The sequence below is a fragment of the Trichosurus vulpecula genome, chromosome 1 (assembly GCF_011100635.1).
Source record: "Trichosurus vulpecula isolate mTriVul1 chromosome 1, mTriVul1.pri, whole genome shotgun sequence".
Classification (NCBI taxonomy): Eukaryota; Metazoa; Chordata; class Mammalia; order Diprotodontia; family Phalangeridae; genus Trichosurus; species Trichosurus vulpecula.
In genome coordinates, this window is record NC_050573.1 from 477,214,028 (window position 1) to 477,234,059 (window position 20,032).

At 36.9% G+C, this 20,032-nt stretch overlaps 1 protein-coding gene across 1 annotated transcript in view; it reads left to right on the plus strand.

Moving 5' to 3' along the window:
* Positions 1-20,032, plus strand: part of KCNN2 (potassium calcium-activated channel subfamily N member 2) — a 196,511-nt gene that overhangs the window by 167,329 nt on the left and 9,150 nt on the right. Inside the window, exon 6 of the mRNA XM_036742942.1 lies at positions 7,144-7,254. Within this exon, the coding sequence (XP_036598837.1) occupies positions 7,144-7,254 (111 nt within the window). The remainder of the gene's footprint in view (positions 1-7,143; positions 7,255-20,032) is intronic.

Sequence of the window (20,032 nt, forward strand, 5' to 3'; positions counted from 1 at the left end):
GTTCTTCTTTGGTCCTAATTTTGATTTCTTGCAACCTGTCTCCTCCTCTCATTATCTCAAGTCAAAGTACTGTAGTTTTTAGGACTCTTGAATCCTAGAATGAGAGCACTTCATCTTTCAGTCCTCCACAGAGTATCTCCACTCACGTTGCTACTGGCCTCTGGCCCACTGGAAGCCTCCATAATCAGAGTGCTGTTGACTTTCAAGTCCCCTAGAGCTTCCCTTTCAAAGCTCTACAAGCTTCTGGTCCTCCAGGAACAGAGTGATCTCAGCCTCAGTTACCACTAGAGTAGGGCTTCTTAAACTTTTTCCATTCTAGCAGTTATTGGTATTGCCTGACCAGAGGGCCTGCTTTGTCTTCAGAACCAACACCTCAGTGGAGTTGCCAATGCAACTCAGGAAAAGCTGCCAGAAACACTTCAGATTCATTATACTTTAATTTTTAATTAATTTTAGTTGTTGTGTGTTCAGAAACCTTTTACTATTGCCAAATTTTTCACAACCCTGAAACCCACAGTTTAAAAAGTGCTGTACTAGAGAACTCTTGATCAAAGCTGACTGGCTTCCAACCCCTTTACATGTGCTTCTACTGGCTTTTTTTGCAGGTTGCCTTTCCCAACAATTATAGGTATCTAGCTCTTTTTTTAATAGGCTAGATAAAGGTATTTATTGTTGCTTCTTTTGGACTTCTTGTTTACAATTCCAATTGGTATCTTTTTTAGATCTTTGCTAAAGTATATATAGGCTTTTCAGAACCTTTTCCTGTCTTCATTTTAATTAGAAGTAGGATACCTATCATTCTTCCTAAAACTCCAGTTACTAAAGAGCAACTGGTTTTTTATCTCCTTTACTTACTAAAAATAAAATATCACTGATCCTTCTCCTTAATATATATTTCTTCCTGAGATCAGTGGATAATATTCATGTGATCCATATAGGTATGATCATTAAACAAGTAGAATTAAACCCATGGTTATAACAGTGTTTAGACATATTTCTGTTTTTCCAATAGCTAAAGTAGGAGAGTGAACAGAAAAACCATTCATTGTAAAGGATCCTCAATTTTTCAGCCCAGACTTTATCTTACTCTAGATAGACGATCTATTATATGAAAAGGAGAAAACAAGATAGCAGCAAATTACCCTTTTGGTTCTGTTCCTGCCTTCCTTTTTTTCTCCTGTGCTAATAGGTTTCTCATTCTCTATTTCTTCACTCTAACCATAATTACATAATGTTGAAAACTAGTTATGGAAGTCTTTTGCTTTTTAATTTTTTATTATTATGAATTTAACATCATTCTCAGCAAATGAAGAAAATTATTTAATACTAATAAAAATTCATAGGCGTCAGTTCTACCTTTCCATTTCCTCTCCACCTTAAGATCGGTAGAATAGACATTAGTCATACTTTAATACTTCAAAGTATTGAGGTTTGGAGATGCTGGGACCCCGAAATAGCAGCATGTGGGTTCTGCCCAAATGAATTCAACCCAGACTTTCTTTCAGCCAAAGAAAAACAGAGTTTATTAAAAATCCTCCATGTTGGACCAACCCTGACAAACTGCGCTTTTCTCAGCAACCTAAGGGGCAAGGACAACTCCAGGGGACTCACGATGGAGAATGCTATCTTCATCGAGACAAAGAACTGCGAAGTTTGAATACAGACTGAGGCACACTACATGCTCGCCTTTTCTGCTTCTCTTTTGTTTTTGTTTTTGGGGTTTTTTTTTTTTGGTTCTGTTTCTTCTTTCTCATGATTCATTCCATTGGTCAAAATTCTTCTCCACGACTTGACTAGTGCATAAATTAATTCAATGCGAAGTTATACATGACAGTTATATGAGACTTCATGCCGTCTTGGGGAGGGAGGGGGGAGGAAGGGGAGAAAAACTGGAACTCAAAACTATGTAGAACCGTGCGTGGTAAACTAAAAATAAATAAAGAAATTTATTAAAAAAAAAACAAACAAACAAAAAAAAATCCTCCATGTTGGCCAGACTCTTAAGGAGTCTTAGCATTGGCTAGACTCTTAAGGAATCTCAGCATTTGTGACACTTGTGTTGGCAAGTGGGCCAGATTGAATCTGAGCACCTTTATGGAGGCCCAGATGGATCTTATATGCAGAAAGACTAGGAGGGATCTAGGGTTGGCCAAGTAGCCTGGGGTGCTTGGAGAAGGGCACTAAGGAGGATCTTGATGAGAGTGTAGGCTGGGGTGACTAGAGGTCAAACCAGGAATCAAGAAAATGGGATTTTGATAGGATCAAGGTTGGAAAGTAGCCGGAAGCAATCTAGAGGTAACAGACAGTGAAGACCTAGGCTTAGTTAAGGGTTGTCATTGTTAGTTGTTGTTGTGTTTGTCCTTCGTTTTTGAAGGGGACCATGGCATCAGGGAAATGATGACATGACTTGCATTTGACTTTGATTTGAGCGAGGGAGGGCTATACCAGGTCACTAGCCTCACTTTCTCCTCCAAAGCCATCTGGATCCAGTGACCAGATATTCATAAGGATGATTGGAGGTGGCAGAGAATTGGGCATAGAGATAATGAAAGCCCAATGGAGGGGATTATAGCTTCAGGTGAATTCCAGATCAAGTGGGAAGATTCAAGGAGCGTTCAAGGGAGTTTCCAGAGCCTGTACTCCATCAAAGGATCGATGGTTTCATCAGGTCTTACTATTACTGTTGTCATAAAAATTACGTACCTTATTGCCAGCCTTGTGCTGATGAGTCTCTCCAAATTTAGGCTAATTCATCAACTGGATTAATACTCAAAATGTTTCCAGCTTGATATAGGATCTGCCATTGTTTGTTGTGCATTAGAATATCTTTGGAGAAATCAGGGTCCCCATCATACCATTGAGACATTGGAATAGGACTTTATTGCAGTATGCCAACCATACCATAGAATATGAATGCCTTTTTTAACTGCAAGCTGTGTTACATTTGTAAATATTAACTATTTATACAGTTGTAATCTTCAAAACAAGGGATATAAACGTGAGTAAAATGATCTCTTTAATGCGCCACCAAAAATTATCTCTGTGGTAAATCAATTTCCGTAGATAGACATCAGTTAACTTGAGATATTACTGTGTAAAGACCTAGCAAACCATGATTAGCTAAGGTAAACCATATGAGGGAAAAAAATCATTTTTTAATGTGAAACAGAAGCATTTTGAACAAATCATTTGAATTTGGGCCTCAGTTTCCTGAATGGACTGGACTGGATTATCCATAAAGTGTCCACTAGCTTAGTTAGTGATCAAGGAATCGTGCTCTCTTCCTTTCTTATGGTATTGATTGACCTTATAGGATTTTGAATATAAATTACCTCTCGAGCTTTCTGAAATCTCGTATTAAAGAAATATTATGCTACATTGTCACTGCACAGCTCTATTTGTGTTGCTGAAAGAATAAGACATTGGGGAGACAGTACTAAGGAAGGTGGGTTTCCTTTTCCTGAACTGTCCATTCAGGTAAATATTGCATTCATATCAATGGTGTGGTCATTCTGAAGGATCATAGTTGAAAGGGAACTTAAATGTCAGGTAGGCCAGATGATTCCTTTTTAAATACAAGGCTTATTTTATAAATAAAAAAAAACAGAAGCCCAGAGAGAATATGACTTACCTGAAGTCACACAAATATTAAAGAGGTAGGCCAGGATTTGAATGCAGATTCTCTGATACTGAATCCCGTATACTTTTCATTTTTCTACACTGCCTTTCATGTGGAGAAAGCCATACTAACAAGGCCATAGAATTATGCCTATATTAAATTTTCTTACTTCAAATTGAGATAAAAATCAAATTCTCCATGATTTACTATCATAACTTTTTAACAATGTTTATAGAAACAAACTACATGGATTAGCATAGGAATGGAAAAATCTTTTATTAAGCATGTTCCAAGCACGTTACCAGGCAAAGCAAAGAGAGTCCCTACCCTCAAGAAAATTTTTTTTTAATAGGAGAGATGACACTTATTAGGGATGAGTAATCAGAGATGGGCACTTTGGTAGGAATTTTATAGGAATTGTGAGTGAGATTTTAGGGAAGTAGATTGACATCCAGGAACAGTGACAGAATTGATTTGATCATGGTTCTTGGTTCCAAACCTAAAAGGTGTAGGTGGAAAAAAATGCATATATGTGTCCATAAGCAAAGAAGTTGGCAAGAAGGCTGTGGAGAAGGGAACCAAAGAGCAGGGAGAGAAGTGCAGAATAGCTAGGACCTTCCTAGAGTAGTGTTTTAAGCCAACAATCTGAAAACTGAGGTGCCAGAAAGGAATTTTTCTGCAAGATGGGGTCTCTGGTGTGGGTGACAAGGAGGTTAGAGAGGAAATTGTGAAGGAGCTAGCTAGAGAGGAGGGAGGAAAAAAATTACTTTATTATTTTGGAACTTAAAAAGGAAATGCAATGTTCCTGAAGGCTAAGATGTTTTTAATTTTTTTAACTTTGGGCTACTGTTGACATTTTTGGAAGATAGAGAATTGCAATTAAAATTCCTATCACTGGTTATACCATTTGCCTTCTTGGAAATCTTCAGTGGTTCCCTCTTGTCTAATGAGAAAAGTTTAAACTCCTTGGGCTAGCAGTCAGGTCCCTTCAGGCTGGAACTAACTTCCATGATCTGTCACCCTCTTCTCTAGCCTTATCTAATAGTACTCCTACAATGTTCACTGCATTCTAACAAAACTGGCCTATTCTTTGCCTTTATTTCCCTGCCAAATGTCCTCTCTATTCAACTGGATCTGTTGGATTTCCTACCCATCATCTAAAGCCAAACTCAAATGCCTCTTCTTCAATGAAGCTTTCTTTGAGCCTTCCTATGAGCGATAACCTTTTTCCTGTGCCCTCACACACCTTATTTTGTATCTCTTTGATGCACTTTTCCATATTATTGCATATTATGATTGTCTGTTTTTGAATCATTTTCTCCATAAGTTTTGTAAAGAAATGATCCATTTCATATCCAAAATTTCACCTAATACTTATCTTTTTTTTGGAAGGGGGAAGGCAGGGCAATTGGGGTTAAGTGACTTACCCAAGGTCACACAGCTAGTAAGAGTGTCAAGTGTCTGAGACTGGATTTGAACTCAGGTCCTCTTGACTCCAGAGCAGGTGCTCTATAACCTAATGCTTATCACAGTGTTTTGCGTGCAGTGGGCACTTAATGAATGTTTACTTAATGGGAAGGGCATTGTGCTAAGCACTTTACAAATATTATTTCTTTTGATCATCACAGCAACTGTGAGATAGACGCCATTACTATCTCTATTTTACAGTTTGTGAAACTGAAGCCGACGGAAGTTAAGTGACTTGCCCAGTGCCACACAGCTTAGCAAACATCTGAAACTGGACTTGAACTCAGGTCTTCCTAACTCCAAGCCCAATGATCTAGCCACTGGGCCACCTAGCTACCTAAGTGAACCAATGAGTAACTGATTACTAATGAGGCTTTTTTTTTACCAGAATTCTCAGTGGTGAGGACAAGGTTATTCACTGGGATTGGGGAAGTATAACATGACTACTGGCCCAAGTACCACGGCAATGGGGTGTGTGGAAGGAACAACAGGACATGCTGTAATGAACAGTTTAGGAGTCTGGCATCATTCTCTAGCATAAGACACAAAATACTTACACTCAGTGTTCCCTTGGGTACTCCAGTAGGATGGGAAGCAGCCTTAGAGGAGAGTAGTGTATAGAATGCTGGCCTGGAGTCAGGGTGGAAATCTAACCTTTGACATCTAAAAGTAGTTGTCTGCTTAAGGACAATTCACTCAATTTCTCTGAACCTGAGTTTCCTCATTTATAAGATGGAATAGTGTTGTATGATGTCTTCAGGTCCTACATCTATGATGTTATGATTCATTGGGCCACACTTCCACTTTGTGTTTATAGGTAGAAGCCAGTAGCTCTCCTCGGGATCCAGCGTATCATTACATTGGAAAGAAGCATGGTATATAGGTCTTGCAACACAGTACCCAAGCCACAATGCTTAACATTATGCCTATGAAACCTTAAATGAACGGTGTAAACTCAGATTATCAGGAGAAGGTTCTTGGGGCCACTAAATAGAGTAAAATCTATCTTCTCCTTTAAAACAAAAAAGTGGCTCAAGTCCAAAGCTCATGGGGCTTTTGTAAGATCTAGTTAAAGCATGAAAATTCCAATAGGGACTTGAGATGAACCTCCACTATAACACATGCATATACACTGAAGTCACAAGATAAATATGTAGCATGGAGAAAAGTATTGTTAAGTTTAAAAACATGTGCATTTATAAAAAGTAATATTAATAAAAGTCCCTTATTACTTGTACCCTTCTGCATGTTGCTCCCTAAAGAGCTGCCTGCCTTTCCTACTACTTGTCCCAACTCAGTCTATGCCTAAATGAATCCTTGTACCTGACTTCTGAGTGATCTATGACTCAACCAGTCCTGTCTGCCTTCTAATACCCCTCTAAATATAATGAAGTTGAGCATCATTTTCCAAAGACACAGTACCCCAGTTTTCCAGGGATAAAGTGTCCTTTCCCTCCCAATACCATTGTTCACTGAGCACATACTATGTTGCATAAAGCCATTAATGATGTTTCTCCTTCCTCATCCCAGCTAGATGGGACTCAGCTCCATTCAAAGTAGTAAATATTCAGTCTACAGCTGAATCATCACCAGGAAAAATGTTATCTCAATCCTTTGATTCATATTTCAATTGTGGTCTCATGATGACTTCCCCCCTTATTTTCATAATCATTTTGATAAATAACACTATATATTTATTCTTTTTAACATTTTCTTTAATTTCAGTAAGTTGCTTCTGATCTTCTGCAAATATAGATACCTGCATCTTTTTCTAACCTTGGAAATACAATGTTTACAGATGTCATTTTTAATTTCCTAAAAATCATGTATAAATAACCATTTCAAATTGATAGTGTGTTATTTACTTACTCAAACTTTACTCTCTCCATCTTTCACAATACTTAATGACCATATTCAATACGTGTACCAATATGATGTTTCTGTCTACCAAATAATATGCCTGAGACAATGCAGTTTTTCTACATAGGTGAAGAATCTTAAGCTGCATGTGATGTTCCTGGTGGTAACTGCTCGGGGTTCTCTCTTGTCATCTGCAGGGTGCTGGTTGCACTGCACTGGTGGTAGCTGTGGTTGCAAGGAAATTAGAACTTACCAAAGCTGAAAAACATGTGCATAATTTCATGATGGATACCCAGCTAACCAAAAGAGTAAGTCTATATTCCATATATCTGAAAAGAGGCTATCTTTTTAAATGTGTTTTCCTTGTTTCATGAGTACTGTAACTTTTAGTTTGAAGATTGCCATTAAAATCAGATGACATCCTTTGTGATATTCTCTTTGGAGTCAACACTTTAAAGAAAGAAAATTATTTGGGTTGGAGAAAAAAAGTGAACTCTAAACCTTATAAATGTGGTATTCACTGAAGAAATAAACCAAGCCAACTCTAATTATTGACAAGCATCCCTCATTTCCATTATTCTGCATGTTCGCCATGTCTAAAGTTTTGGTAAAGAACATAATAACATTGTTATTTGAGAATTTTTATATTTTTCTCTCTCCATTAGAACCAGCAGCACTGGTTATTAGTAACCAAGAGCACTTGATGCTTTATTAGATTAAATCATTTCTGTAAGCAGTTGTTTCAAAATACATACTATGGTCAAAGAAGGTGATGTGTCAAGACTAATTAATTGCAGTGGTGAATGGCAACGTATGTTTTTATTTCAAGGCTAAGGGAAAATAAAGTAAAATTTTTCACTTAACACTTGCACGTGTGTACATATGTACATAGATATATAAATTCAATCCTTTACTTTCAGAATTGTACTGCATATCAAGCAAAGACAAAGCCACACGATGTATACAAAAATCTCATTATTGTCATTATCATTCCCTTAATGCCTATACAACATATCCCCTGAGATAAAGAAAATATCATTCATACATACAAACTCAGAATAAATTAGGCCATGAGAATTACACCCAGAGAAGAATTAAATACATCTTAAAGCTAAAGTAAAGGAAGAAATGTGCAAATCAAAAATTCTCTGAAAGGTCAGTCATGATTTTTAAACTATACCAAGAGTCAGAAAACAAACATACACGTGAATTAACGCTGGTCTTGGATGTGTCAAAGGTAGTTGAGTTCTTAATAAGAACTTTACTTGATTATTTAGAACCAATTATTGTCTGAGGATCATATGCTAAATGTCCAATTAGCTTATTTCAAGAAAAGACTCACTCTATTTTGACAAGTTATAAGACATTTAATTAACATTTGTTTGTGTTAAGTAAGTAGATAAAACATGTCTTTATTTTTGTTTGACTAAGGCCAGGACATTTCTCTGAATTCACTTGTTGTCTTTCAAGTGTTGGTATTTGTATATTTTGATTTTCCAGGAATTCTCTAATTAAATGTTTTTGTTTTACATTTGTTTAAAAAAAAAAGAACTTTACTTGAGCATACTTAAATTCCCAAATGGGGCTTTGATCTCACTGATTAGGTTGTTTCCTCTAATAATGGAGGATACAGCTCATCCTTCTGTCCTTCATGGCTCTTGTCCTTTTTATACTGTGAGTTCACCACAAGGGATCCATCCAACGTGCTGAATGAAGTCTTTCCTTGCTTTTCCCTGACGTGGTATAGATGCCAGTGGAGCATTTTGACTGTTTACTAGTCATCCTTATGTTCTCCTCCTATGATACATTTCCTTGATGATATCTTTTATTCCTATTCTTCTTAAAAGTTCCTCATTGTTTAGGACTGTTGTAGCCTAAATATACAGAAAGGCATATTCAGTATATCCCCTTCTATTGCATTATGTGTGATATTTATTTTCACTTTTCAGAGACGTTTGCATTGCCTATGCCCCGCCATTAATTTAACATACTATATAATTAATAGTATTGCGAGTTTATACACTTTTGCCTGTTTCATTCTTCTTGAACTACAATGTAAAATGTGGCTTTCAAAAGTTCTCTATAGATTATGTATTGTTTGTAGATTGTTGGATAAGACACATCATAATGACGCCATTTTAAGGATCAGTTGGCTTTGTTCTGTTTCAGAATTTCATAATGAACCCTGGGGGTTATAAGTCATCTTACATGACTGAAATTGGCCCAAAAAGAAGTCATTATGTTATGAGATAATATATATAAAATCCTTTTCAAACCTGCCCTACTGATGCATTTAGCAAAGGCAACAACATTATGATCAGGTTTCAAGGTACTTTGTGTGTTAATATTCCTTCCCCATTACATTCCTCCTCCCATTAAATTTTTCATACCCTCAACATGTTGGCTACATTTGAGACTCATCATCCATATTTCCATCCAGAAAAAGTTCTATAGGATAACATGTTGGCATAGGCATTATCCTTTCACTTGCCTATCCTGTGCAATATAGGTCTCAAAAAAAGTTAGATATTGCACAAATCTTATACAATCCCAAAGTACAGTTAGAAATATCATCCCCAAATACAGTTATGCATATTCAGTAAGCAGAGAATATTTTTATAAAGTTTATCAGAGATTCCTACTTGACTAGAAGTTATAAAGTACCTATTTAGATTCTTTCAAAAGGCCTTCCCTACCTAAAGGCAATTAAGACAAGAAAAAGGCAAAGAAAATCAAATTTCCTGGGAACTTAATCCCTAAAGAGCTTTCCAGGATAGACGGAGCTCTCTTCCCAGAGGGATTTTTGTACATGGGTCACTGGGAAGTTAACCCCTGCCACCACCATCCTTAATGAGGAATCAAACTATCCTAGGTAAAAATTCTTTCATGTTTTCCCCAGTACACAGCACCGTCCAACTGGGAACCAGGCAAAATATTTAAGTGTCACTTTCCATACAGAGCAGGCCAAAAGTCCTCCAGTAGTTCCTGTATTATGTAGGTAATTCCCCTGAAGGTCCAGATAAATATCTTCTGAGTCCCTATACCAAAGGGCACCCCAAACTAACCCTAATTACATTACAAGGGCAATCTAAAAGGTATTACATAATCACTCAAGAATAAGAGAAACAAAGAAGAAAGGAAGAAAAGAAGGGAGGAAGGAAGGGAGGAAGGGAAGGAGGAAGGGAGAAAAGAAAGAAAACCTTGAACATATGTAGGATTACTGAATGGCGTTAAACACTTGTTGTTCAGCCATTCAGTTGTGTCTGACTCTTCATAACCCCATGGATCATAGCACACCAAGCCCCTCTGTCCTTCACTGTCTCTCAAAGTCTGTCCAAATTCATGTTCATTGTTTCCATGACAATATCTATCCATCTCATCCTCTGCTGTCCTCTTTTCCTTCTGCCTTCACTCTTTTTCAGCATCAGAATCTTTTCTAATGAGTCCTGCCTTCTCGTCATATGGCCAGAGTATTTGAGTTTCCGCTTCAGTATTTGCCATTCCAATGGATAGTCAGAGTTAATTTCTTTAAGTATTGACTGAATTGATCTCCTTCAAGTCCAAGGAACTCTCAAACGTCTTCTCCAACACCATAGTTTGAAAGCACTGATTCTGTGGCACTCAGCTTTTTTTGCATTCCAACTCTCACAGCCATACATTACCACTGGGGAAACCACAGCTTTGACTAAACAGATTTTTGTCAGCAAAATGATGTCTCTGATTTTTAGTACGCTGTCCAGATTTGCCGTAGCTTTTCTTCTAAGGAGCAAGTGTCTTTTAATTTAATGGCTGCAGTCACCATCTGCAGTGATCTTTGAGCCCAAAAATATAAAATCTGACACTGCTTCTATTTCTTCTCCCTTGATTTGCCAGGAAATAATGGGGCCAGGTGCCAGGAACTTAGTTTTTTTTTCCTTCATGTTAAACTTCAAGCTCCAACTTTTACACTCTCCTCTTTCACTCTCATCAAGGGGTTCCTTAATTCTTCTTTACTTTCTGCCAGCAGAGTGATATCTTCTGCATATCTGAGATGATTGGTATTTCTCTCAGCAGCCTTAATTCTGCCTTTTGATTCATCCAGCCTAGCATCTTGTATGATGTGCTCTGCATATAATTTAAATAAATAAGGTGACAATGTACAGCCTTGTTCTACTTCTTTCCCAATCTTGAACCAAGCACTTGTTCCATGTTCAGTTCTAACTGTTGCTCCTTGACCTGTGTACTGGTTCCTCAGGAGACAAACAAGATGATCTGGAACTCTTATCTCTTTGAGGACTTGCCATAATTTTTTGTGATCCAAATAGTCAAACAGTGTAGTCAGCAAAATAGATTTTTTTCCTAGAACTCCCTTGCTTTCACCCTAATCCAGTGAATTTTGGCAATTTGGTCTCTATTTCCTCTGCCTCTTTGAAAACCATCCTGCACTTCTGGTAATTCTTGGTTCACATACTGCTGAAGCCTAGTTTGCAAAATCGTAAGCATAACTTGCTGGCGTGTGAAATGAGTTCAGTTGTTCTATAGTTTGGACATTCTTTAACATTGCCCTTCTTTTGGATTGGGATGTAAACTGATCTTTTGCAATCCACTGTTGAGTTTTCCAAATTTGTTGGCATAGTTAGTGCAACACTATACCATATATCTTTTAGGATTTTAAATAGCTCAGCTGGAATTCATCACTTCCACTAACCTTATTAGCAACGCTTCCTAAGGCCCACTTGACTTCATTCTCCAGCATGTCTGACTCAGTAACCACATGATTGTGGTTATCGGTAATGTTAAGCTCGTTCTTCTATAGTTCAACTATACATTCTTGCCACCTCTTCTTAATCTCTTCTATTTCTGTTAAGTATCTTCCAGTTTTGTCGTTTATCATGCCCATTTTTTAGCAAACATTTCCTTGATCTCTCCAATTATCCTGAAGAGACTTCTTGCCCTTCCTGTTCTATTGTTTTCTTCTATTTCTTTGCATTACTCATTTAAGAAATACTTCTTATCTCTCCTTGCTATGCTCTCTTGCATTCAACTGACTATAGCTTTTCCTTTCACTTTCCTTCTTTCCTCAGCTATTTTTAAAAGTCATTTGGCTTTCTTTCTCCTCTTTTTTTGGAATGTTTTTTTGTTGCTGCCCCCGTATAATATTGTGTACCGCTGTCTATGGTTCTTCAGACACTCTATCGACCAGATCTAATACCTAAAATCTTTTCATCACCTCCATTACATATTCATAAGGGATGTTATTTAGGTCATACCTATACATTCTGATGATTTTCCCTACTTTCCTCAATTTAAGTCTACATTTTGCAGTAAGAATCCCATTAAACATTAGAAGTTGATTATTCAAGATTTTTAGGCCAGCAGGCGAACCATAGCTATGAGATCCAATAGGAAATCAAATAAGGTAGGTTAGTTTAAAAGCAAAAAGGAAAAATATGAATACTTTTGAGCTATCTTAGCAAGCTCTAGGGTGAGAGTACTTAGCCTCGGGTCTGTGAACTTTTAAAAAAATATATTTAACTGTATCTCAGTATAATTGGTTTCCTTTATAACCTTACGTATTTAATTTTATGCATTTAAAATATTATTTTGTGAAGAGGTCGATAGCCTTCATCAGACTGCCAAAGTGTGGTCCATCACACACACACACACACGCACACACTTGAGGATCCTACTCTAAGAGAACTTGAACAAATGGATATAGTGATACAATAGATTAGTACATAAATATTCAAACAAGCAAAAGTTATTAAATAGAAACTGTTCTGACCTATATGGAAAGAAACAAAAATACTAATTATTGTATAACTGCAGTCTACAAGAAAAGAGAGGAAAAACATTGGCAATTTTTCTTTAGTAGATCCCAAAAATTAGGGTATCTGATAAATAGAGCCTTGGGTGAAGAATATCTCTAGGAAGTCCCCCAAAATGCAGAAGTCCCAGTATGTATTCTAGATGAAGCCCTATCAAGTGTGTTCCCAAATAGTATTTAACCAATTAACAAAAATTAGCTTTTATAAAAGGTTACTTTTACTGAAAAGGTATACTGAAAAGGACCACAGTACAAAATCATTCTTTTTATTCCGTCAGTACCCACCCACCCCCCCCAAAAAAATCCACTTAGTCCCTGAGAAGAGTAAACTCAAATATAAAGTGGTTGCTGCAAAACGTCCACCCCTCACTTGTGGGGAAGGAATATGCTTCTTGGTCCTTTGAGTCATTTTCTCCCTTTACAGAATCATCACCAAGTTCACTTCTGTATGTGGTCTTTCCAGTGGACAAGTCAATTCCCTGGCTTAGCTGGGCCAGCTCCTTGTTGGACTGACAAAGCAGATTGCTCTCCAGGACTGCTGCATGGTCTCCTTATCAGAGTCAGCTGAGGCTGCCACTGACTTCAGGACTTGGGTTGTTTGGGAGACTTCAGATGACTTTGAAGGATCTGTTCTTACCAGCTGCTTGAATGTTCCCCTTGATAGATCTCTCAGTATCACTGGTTGCCTGGTATTCTCCTCTCAAGATAAGCATTCACCTAAGATCAGGACAGAAGAAACACACAAAGAACAAAGGTGCCATCCCAAAGGCAAATGCATGCCAATCAGAGAGCCAAGGCAGGCAAAGCTGTTGCCCTCCCCTCCACCAAGAGATTTGTAACAGTTCTTCCTCCAGAAAAGCCATCAGGAGAGAGAGCAAGAGATCTTCTCCTCAAACCTTTTCTTAATGCATTTAACAAAATTGATGATCTATTGGGAGAAACCCTACCTCTCATTCCTAATCACTGATTAGCTTCTACTCTTCACAAGTCAAGAACTAGAATTTCCATTGTTGCAGGAATCAAATCCTTCCCAGAGGTTGTTACATACACATGCAGTTCAAGCAAAGCAATCAATTAAAAGGTTTTTGATCACCATGAATTTAGCCAGTGGGAAACAACAGAGGATACCTGTGCGTCTTCAGAGAATACCTCTGAAGTAAGTGAAAGCTTCCCTTCATTATACTTCCCTGAAAGTAAACTCACCAAGCTTCCGTTTGGGTTTGAACCAAACAAGGCCTATCACAAATGCCCTAAAAACTCTGTATGATGAAGTATCAGGTGTATCTTTATATAATGAGTGAAATCCCGTTACACAAGAATCTGTGGACCCCCTGAAAACTACGACCAATGAAAAACCTAGACGCTGTATTTCAAGAAATCATAGGAGATAATTGCCTCTTAGAACCGGAGGACAAAGTAAAAATAGAAAGAATCTACCTATCAATGCCTAGCAATCCCAAACCAAAAACAGTCAAGAATGTGACAGCTAAAATCTGGTGTGTTCAAATCAAAATAACTACAAGGAATCAAAAAGAAAGAGTTCTTATAATAAGCTACCATGATCAGGATCACATAGGATTTAGTAGCAAATATTGTAAAGCAAAGAAATCTTAGAATGTGAACAATCTAAAAAGCAAAAGAAACAAAGAATAACACCTTGAAAAACTAAGTTCCCTTATGGGGGAAAAATATGGATGTTTAGTAGAGTAGAGTGCTTTCAAACAATATGGAAGAAAAGGCCAGAACTCAGTAGAAATGGAGAAATATGAATCTAGGAGTTAAGAGAAACCTAAAATGGTAAATATATTTGAGCAATTAGAAGATAAACAATGAAAAAGCACTTCAAGAAAACAAGGCCCTGATGTGAGATGTTGAAAAGAAGAAAGAAGAGGTAGGGAAAATGGGATATACTAGAGAAGAATTGAGGAAGAAAGAAGTTACTAATTTGCATAGTTAGAGTGCTTGAGAAGAAAAGTATACAAGGAAGGAGTAGGAGGAGCAGGATTCTCCTGTACTCACTCTTCTCTGAAACAGGCAAAAGAATATTGAAAAAAATATGCTTGTGGCGTAGAATTACATTAAACTAATCAAGGAAACAGATGGGATCAGGAAAAGGAAGGGGGCGGAAGAAGAAGAGACTGAGAGTCCCTGAAGGAATAGTCATAAACAAAATAAACTTCAGCTTTAGAGGGTTGATCATAAAGGGGGTATTAAAAACAGAAAGATGGTGTAAGAACTAGAGATCAGGGTCCGAGCTTGGCAAAGAGAGGAGCCACACAGGAGTAAACAGATTACATAATTTTGTATTGCTAGGGGTGATCAGATTACTCTTAAAAGAGGGGAAAGTATAAGAGGAAGGAGGGAAGTATATAATTATAAATTTTAACAGAAAACATAAATAGAATGAAATCACCCATGAAATGAGAGGGTAGCAAAATGGATTGGAGAGTAGAATCTAGTAACATGTCATTTACAAGAAACACTTGAAACATAAAGAATCAAACTGTAAAATTAAGGGGTTAAAACAATTTCTTATTCTTTAGGTCAAAAAAGCTAGGATAGCAATTAAGATCTCAAGCAAAGCAACAGAAAAAAATGGACATTGTTAAAAGAGATAAGCAGTGAACATATTATTCTTAAAGGTACTAGAGAGAATGATGTAATATCTGTACAATACACACATGTACATAAATATGTATGTATATATTTACATATATGTATATATATGGACTGCAGGCATAGCATATAAATACTTAAAGAATAAATTAATTGAAATGAAGAGAGAAAAAGGTAGCAAAAGACATTTAAAGAGTTTACCCTTTAAGGGTAAAGGTAAGGTCTAACAAAAATAAAAATAAGAAAGAAATTAAGAACCTACATGCAGTATCAGAAAACTTAGATTATGAGAGATTTCTGGCAATTAGCAAATAAGAATTGAACAGTTTAAAAAACTGAAAATAAGATGATACCACTCCGATGGCAGAAAGTAAAGAGGAATTATGAAGCTCTTGATAAGAATGAAAGAAGAGAATATAAAAGCTTGCATGAAGCTTCACATCAAAAAAACAAAAACTAAGATCTGGACAACTGGTCCCATCACTTCCTGGCAAACAGAAGGAGATGAAATGGAAGCAGTGTCAGATGTTATATTCTTGGTCTGAGAAATCACTGCAGATGGTGACTTGTAGCCACAAAATTAAAAGACACTTGCTCCTTTGAAGAAAAGCTATGGCAAATCTGGACAGCGTACCAAAAAGCAGAGAAAAGGTCCATCTAGTCAAAGCTATGGTTTTTCCAGTAGATTCCACAGTATGGCTGTGAGTTGGACTGTAAGGAAAGCTGAGAACCACAGAATTGACACTTTTGAATTGTGGTGCTGGAGAAGATTTTTGAGAGTCCCTTGGACATCAAGGAGATCAATTCAATCAATACTTAAATTAATTCAGATTGTTCACTGGAAGGTCAAATACTGAAGCTGAAACTTAAATATTTTGGCCATATGATGAGAAGATAGGACTCATTAGAAAGGACCCTGATGTTGGGAAAGATTGAAGGCAAAAGGAAAAGGGGATGGCAGAGGATGAGATGGATAGACAGTGTCATGGAAACAACAAATATAAACGTAGACAGACTTCGAGACGTAATGGAGGACAGAAGGGCTTGGTCCATGGGTCAAGAAGAGTTGGACATGACTGAACAACTGAACAAAAAAAAACTATATCATAAAACCTTTGTGAAATAAATAGAAAAGCAGAAATATGAAGTACTTCCTTGACCAATCACATCTTAATAAAAATATAATCAATAAAGATTATTTGAAGAAAAGATTCACAAGTAAGTGGAGAATACTCCACTTACTTGTGGAAAATTTTCATACTAAAAAATAGATCAAATGGAAAAAAGTGAGTAATTTGGAACTATACTTCAAAAGTCACTAATCAGTGCATATCCTTTGACCTGATATCACTACTTAACTTATACTACAAAGAAAACAAAGAAAGAGGGATGGGATGCGTATGTATAAAATTTTTCATGGCAGCACTTTTTGTTATATTGAAAACTGCAAGTAAACTGAGTGCCCAACAACTGGGGAATGGCCAAACAGATAATTGTATATTACTATAATAGAATCATATTGTGCTGTAAGAAGTGATTAATTTGATGATCCCAGAAAAATCCGGGTGATTTTATATGAATTGATGGAGAACGAAGTGTGAAAAGCAAAAGAGCCACTTATATAATGATTACAACATTTTGAAAGAAAGTAATCATGAAAAAATTAAAGACTCTGGTTAATCAATGTAAGAAAAACTTGTCCTCATTATATAGCTTCACTTTCTCTCCTTTTACTTACTTCTCAACCCTTTGGAATTTGGTTTCCAGCCTCATTCCTCAAATGAATCTGATCTCTCCAAAGCTACGTTCAATAATCTCTTAATTGCCAAAGCTGATGTTCTTTTCTTAGTCTTCATCCTTCTCAGCCCATCTACTACACTTGACATTACTGACCATCCTCCTGAATATTCTCTCCTCTCTGTGACTGTACTTTCTCCTGGTTCTTCTTCTGCTTGTCCAACCTTGCCTTCTTTTGAAGGCTCATTATCTTCATCGCTTCTTAAACTGTGTGACCCCCCATGGGGTTGTGACCTACAGTTTAAGAAGCACTGTAGGGGTCACGAGTGGAAAAAGTTTAAGAAGCCCTGAATTCTATATCATACCCCCTAGTTGTAGATGCTCCTCAAAGTTCTGTACTGTTTCCTTTTTTCTCTGTCTAGACTCTCCTGGTAAACTCATCAGTTACCATGGGTTTACCCAGTATCTCTATGTAATGACTCACATATACATACTGAGTCCCAGCCTGTACCCTAAGTTTCACTCCTAAATCATGAATTGCAAATTGGACATTTCAGAGTCATTGCAAATATGGCATATTCAAAAAAGAAATTATCTTTACACCCCCAATTCTGGCCTCTTCCAAACTTCCCTATTTCTTTTGAAGGCCTCACCATCCTGATCGTCTCCTCAGTTCATATACTTGGCGTTATCTTCAAAACCCCAGTCTCTCTTACCCCACAAAACCAATCAATTGTCATCTTGTTGTTTCTACCTCCACTATATCTCTTGCATCTAATCTGTTCTCTTCTTTCACACAGCTAGAACTTTAAGTCATTCTCTAATCAGTTCTAACAAATTATTGCAAGAGCCTCTTATTTCAAGTCCAAGCATCCCATACTCTACTTCCAAAGTACTTTTCTTTAAGCATGGATCTGACCATGTGACTCCCCTATTCAATCAAATCCAGTGGCTTCCTGTTGCCTCGAGGACAAGGGTTTGTAACCTAGAGTCTGTGAAATTTTTTTGCACTATTTTGATAATTGTATTTCAATATAATGGTTCTCTTTGTAATACTGTATTTTATTTTATTTTGTGCATTTTGAAACTCTATTCTGTGAAGGGGTCCATAGGCTTCAGCAGCCTGCTGCATACACAAAAAAATGTTAAGGACCTTCTGTTTAGCTTTTAAAGTCTTATACAACCTCGTCCCAATTTATCTTTCAAGCCTTATTGGATAGTATTCCTCCTCCCGCACACTGCAATCCAGCCAAATGAGCCTTCTTGAGATTCCTCATATGTGACACTGCATCTCCCATCTCTGTGACTTTTCACTTGCCAGCCTCCCTACACACCCTCCAACTCTCACCCCATGCCTCCAAAGCATTCCCTCCTTAATCACCATCTTCTGCATGGAGCCTTTCCTAATGATTTCACCTGCTGTTCTCCTCTCTCTCAAACTACTTTGTATTTAACTTCTTTGTATATATTTGTATTTATTCATTCTATATGTATGCCACAAATATTTGTATGTGTACCTGTTGTCTCCCCCATTAAATGGAAAGTAGGGATTTTTTTCATTCCTTGTACAAATATCTCTGGCACTTAGCATGGTGGCTGGCACTACCCTTGATAAGATCTTTTTGAATACTGACTCTGTTATTCAGTAACTATGACTTCATGTCATCTGAAAATTTGACAAATGTACCACCGATGAGATCCAGGCTGTCTATGCTGAGATAGAATGACTAAAGCCAAATTAAATAGAATGACTTAAAGCCAAATTAAACAAAAGGATTATTCCTAAAGTACTTTCTAAAAAACCACAAACCAGTCATTTCCTAACACTAGTATCTACAAAATAATTTCCACAGATTGGTGATCTACTCACCACTGAGAAAAGAGTTATTTTGGGTCATTTGTCAGTCTCGAAAAAGATAAATTCTCAGTTTACCCCTGAGGATGCATATCTATTTAAGACTGGTTATTTATATTTTAGAATGATGAATGTTAGAGGTATAAAGGACATTAAATACCATCTAGTCTGATCCCTTATTTCACTGAAGAGGAAATATACCGAGACACATGAAGTGTCTAGCTAGTTAGTTAGTGACAGAACCAGGATTCAAACGCATTTGTCTTGATTCCCTTTTTCCCTTTCTACTACATCACACTGCCTCCCTTAAAAGGCAGTTTTCTAACTTCAGGCCACCGCCTTACCTCCATCCTTCCCATATGGAAAGATCATGGTCTTCACATTAAACATGCTAACTTTTAGTTCTGACACTAGCTTCTTAACTTAATAATGATTAATAAGTCTAAATAACTCAAGGATTTAGAGTTGGAAGTACCTTAGAGATCAATCAGTCCAACCCTCTCATTTTACACATTAAAAAACGTTGACGTCCAAAGAAATGATGTGATTTGTCCTAAGATACACAATTCCTGAGCAGCAATGCCCAGACTGGATCTATATGCTACAAGACATCGGGATAAAAGCAGAAATCTTCAATAAATTTTCTGAATTGACATAATCACTATAATGCCAAACACTTGGATATTAAGAAGCAGTCAAATGAAGAGCCATTCTCTGCTACCCCACATTGAGATTACATGAATAACACAGACTTTCTCTTTCAGTCATTTCTGAAGATTTTAACAAAAAAGTAATTTATTTGGTTTCATGAGAGAAGTATAAAAGTATATTTATACTATCATTGTCCATTCAAGGAAATTGTCATTTGTATACAAATGATAGACTCCAGTACTGAGCAGTCTCTAACCTTATAGGTTTGGCAGTTTGCTTTTTTTTTTTTTTTGAAGAAAACAAATGACATGGGAAAATAATCACAGCAAAAAGTGGAAATAATTTAAAGGATTGAGAACCAAGAAGAGAACAACAAAAATGGTGGAAAACATAATTTTATATATGTATCAGATATTCTAGC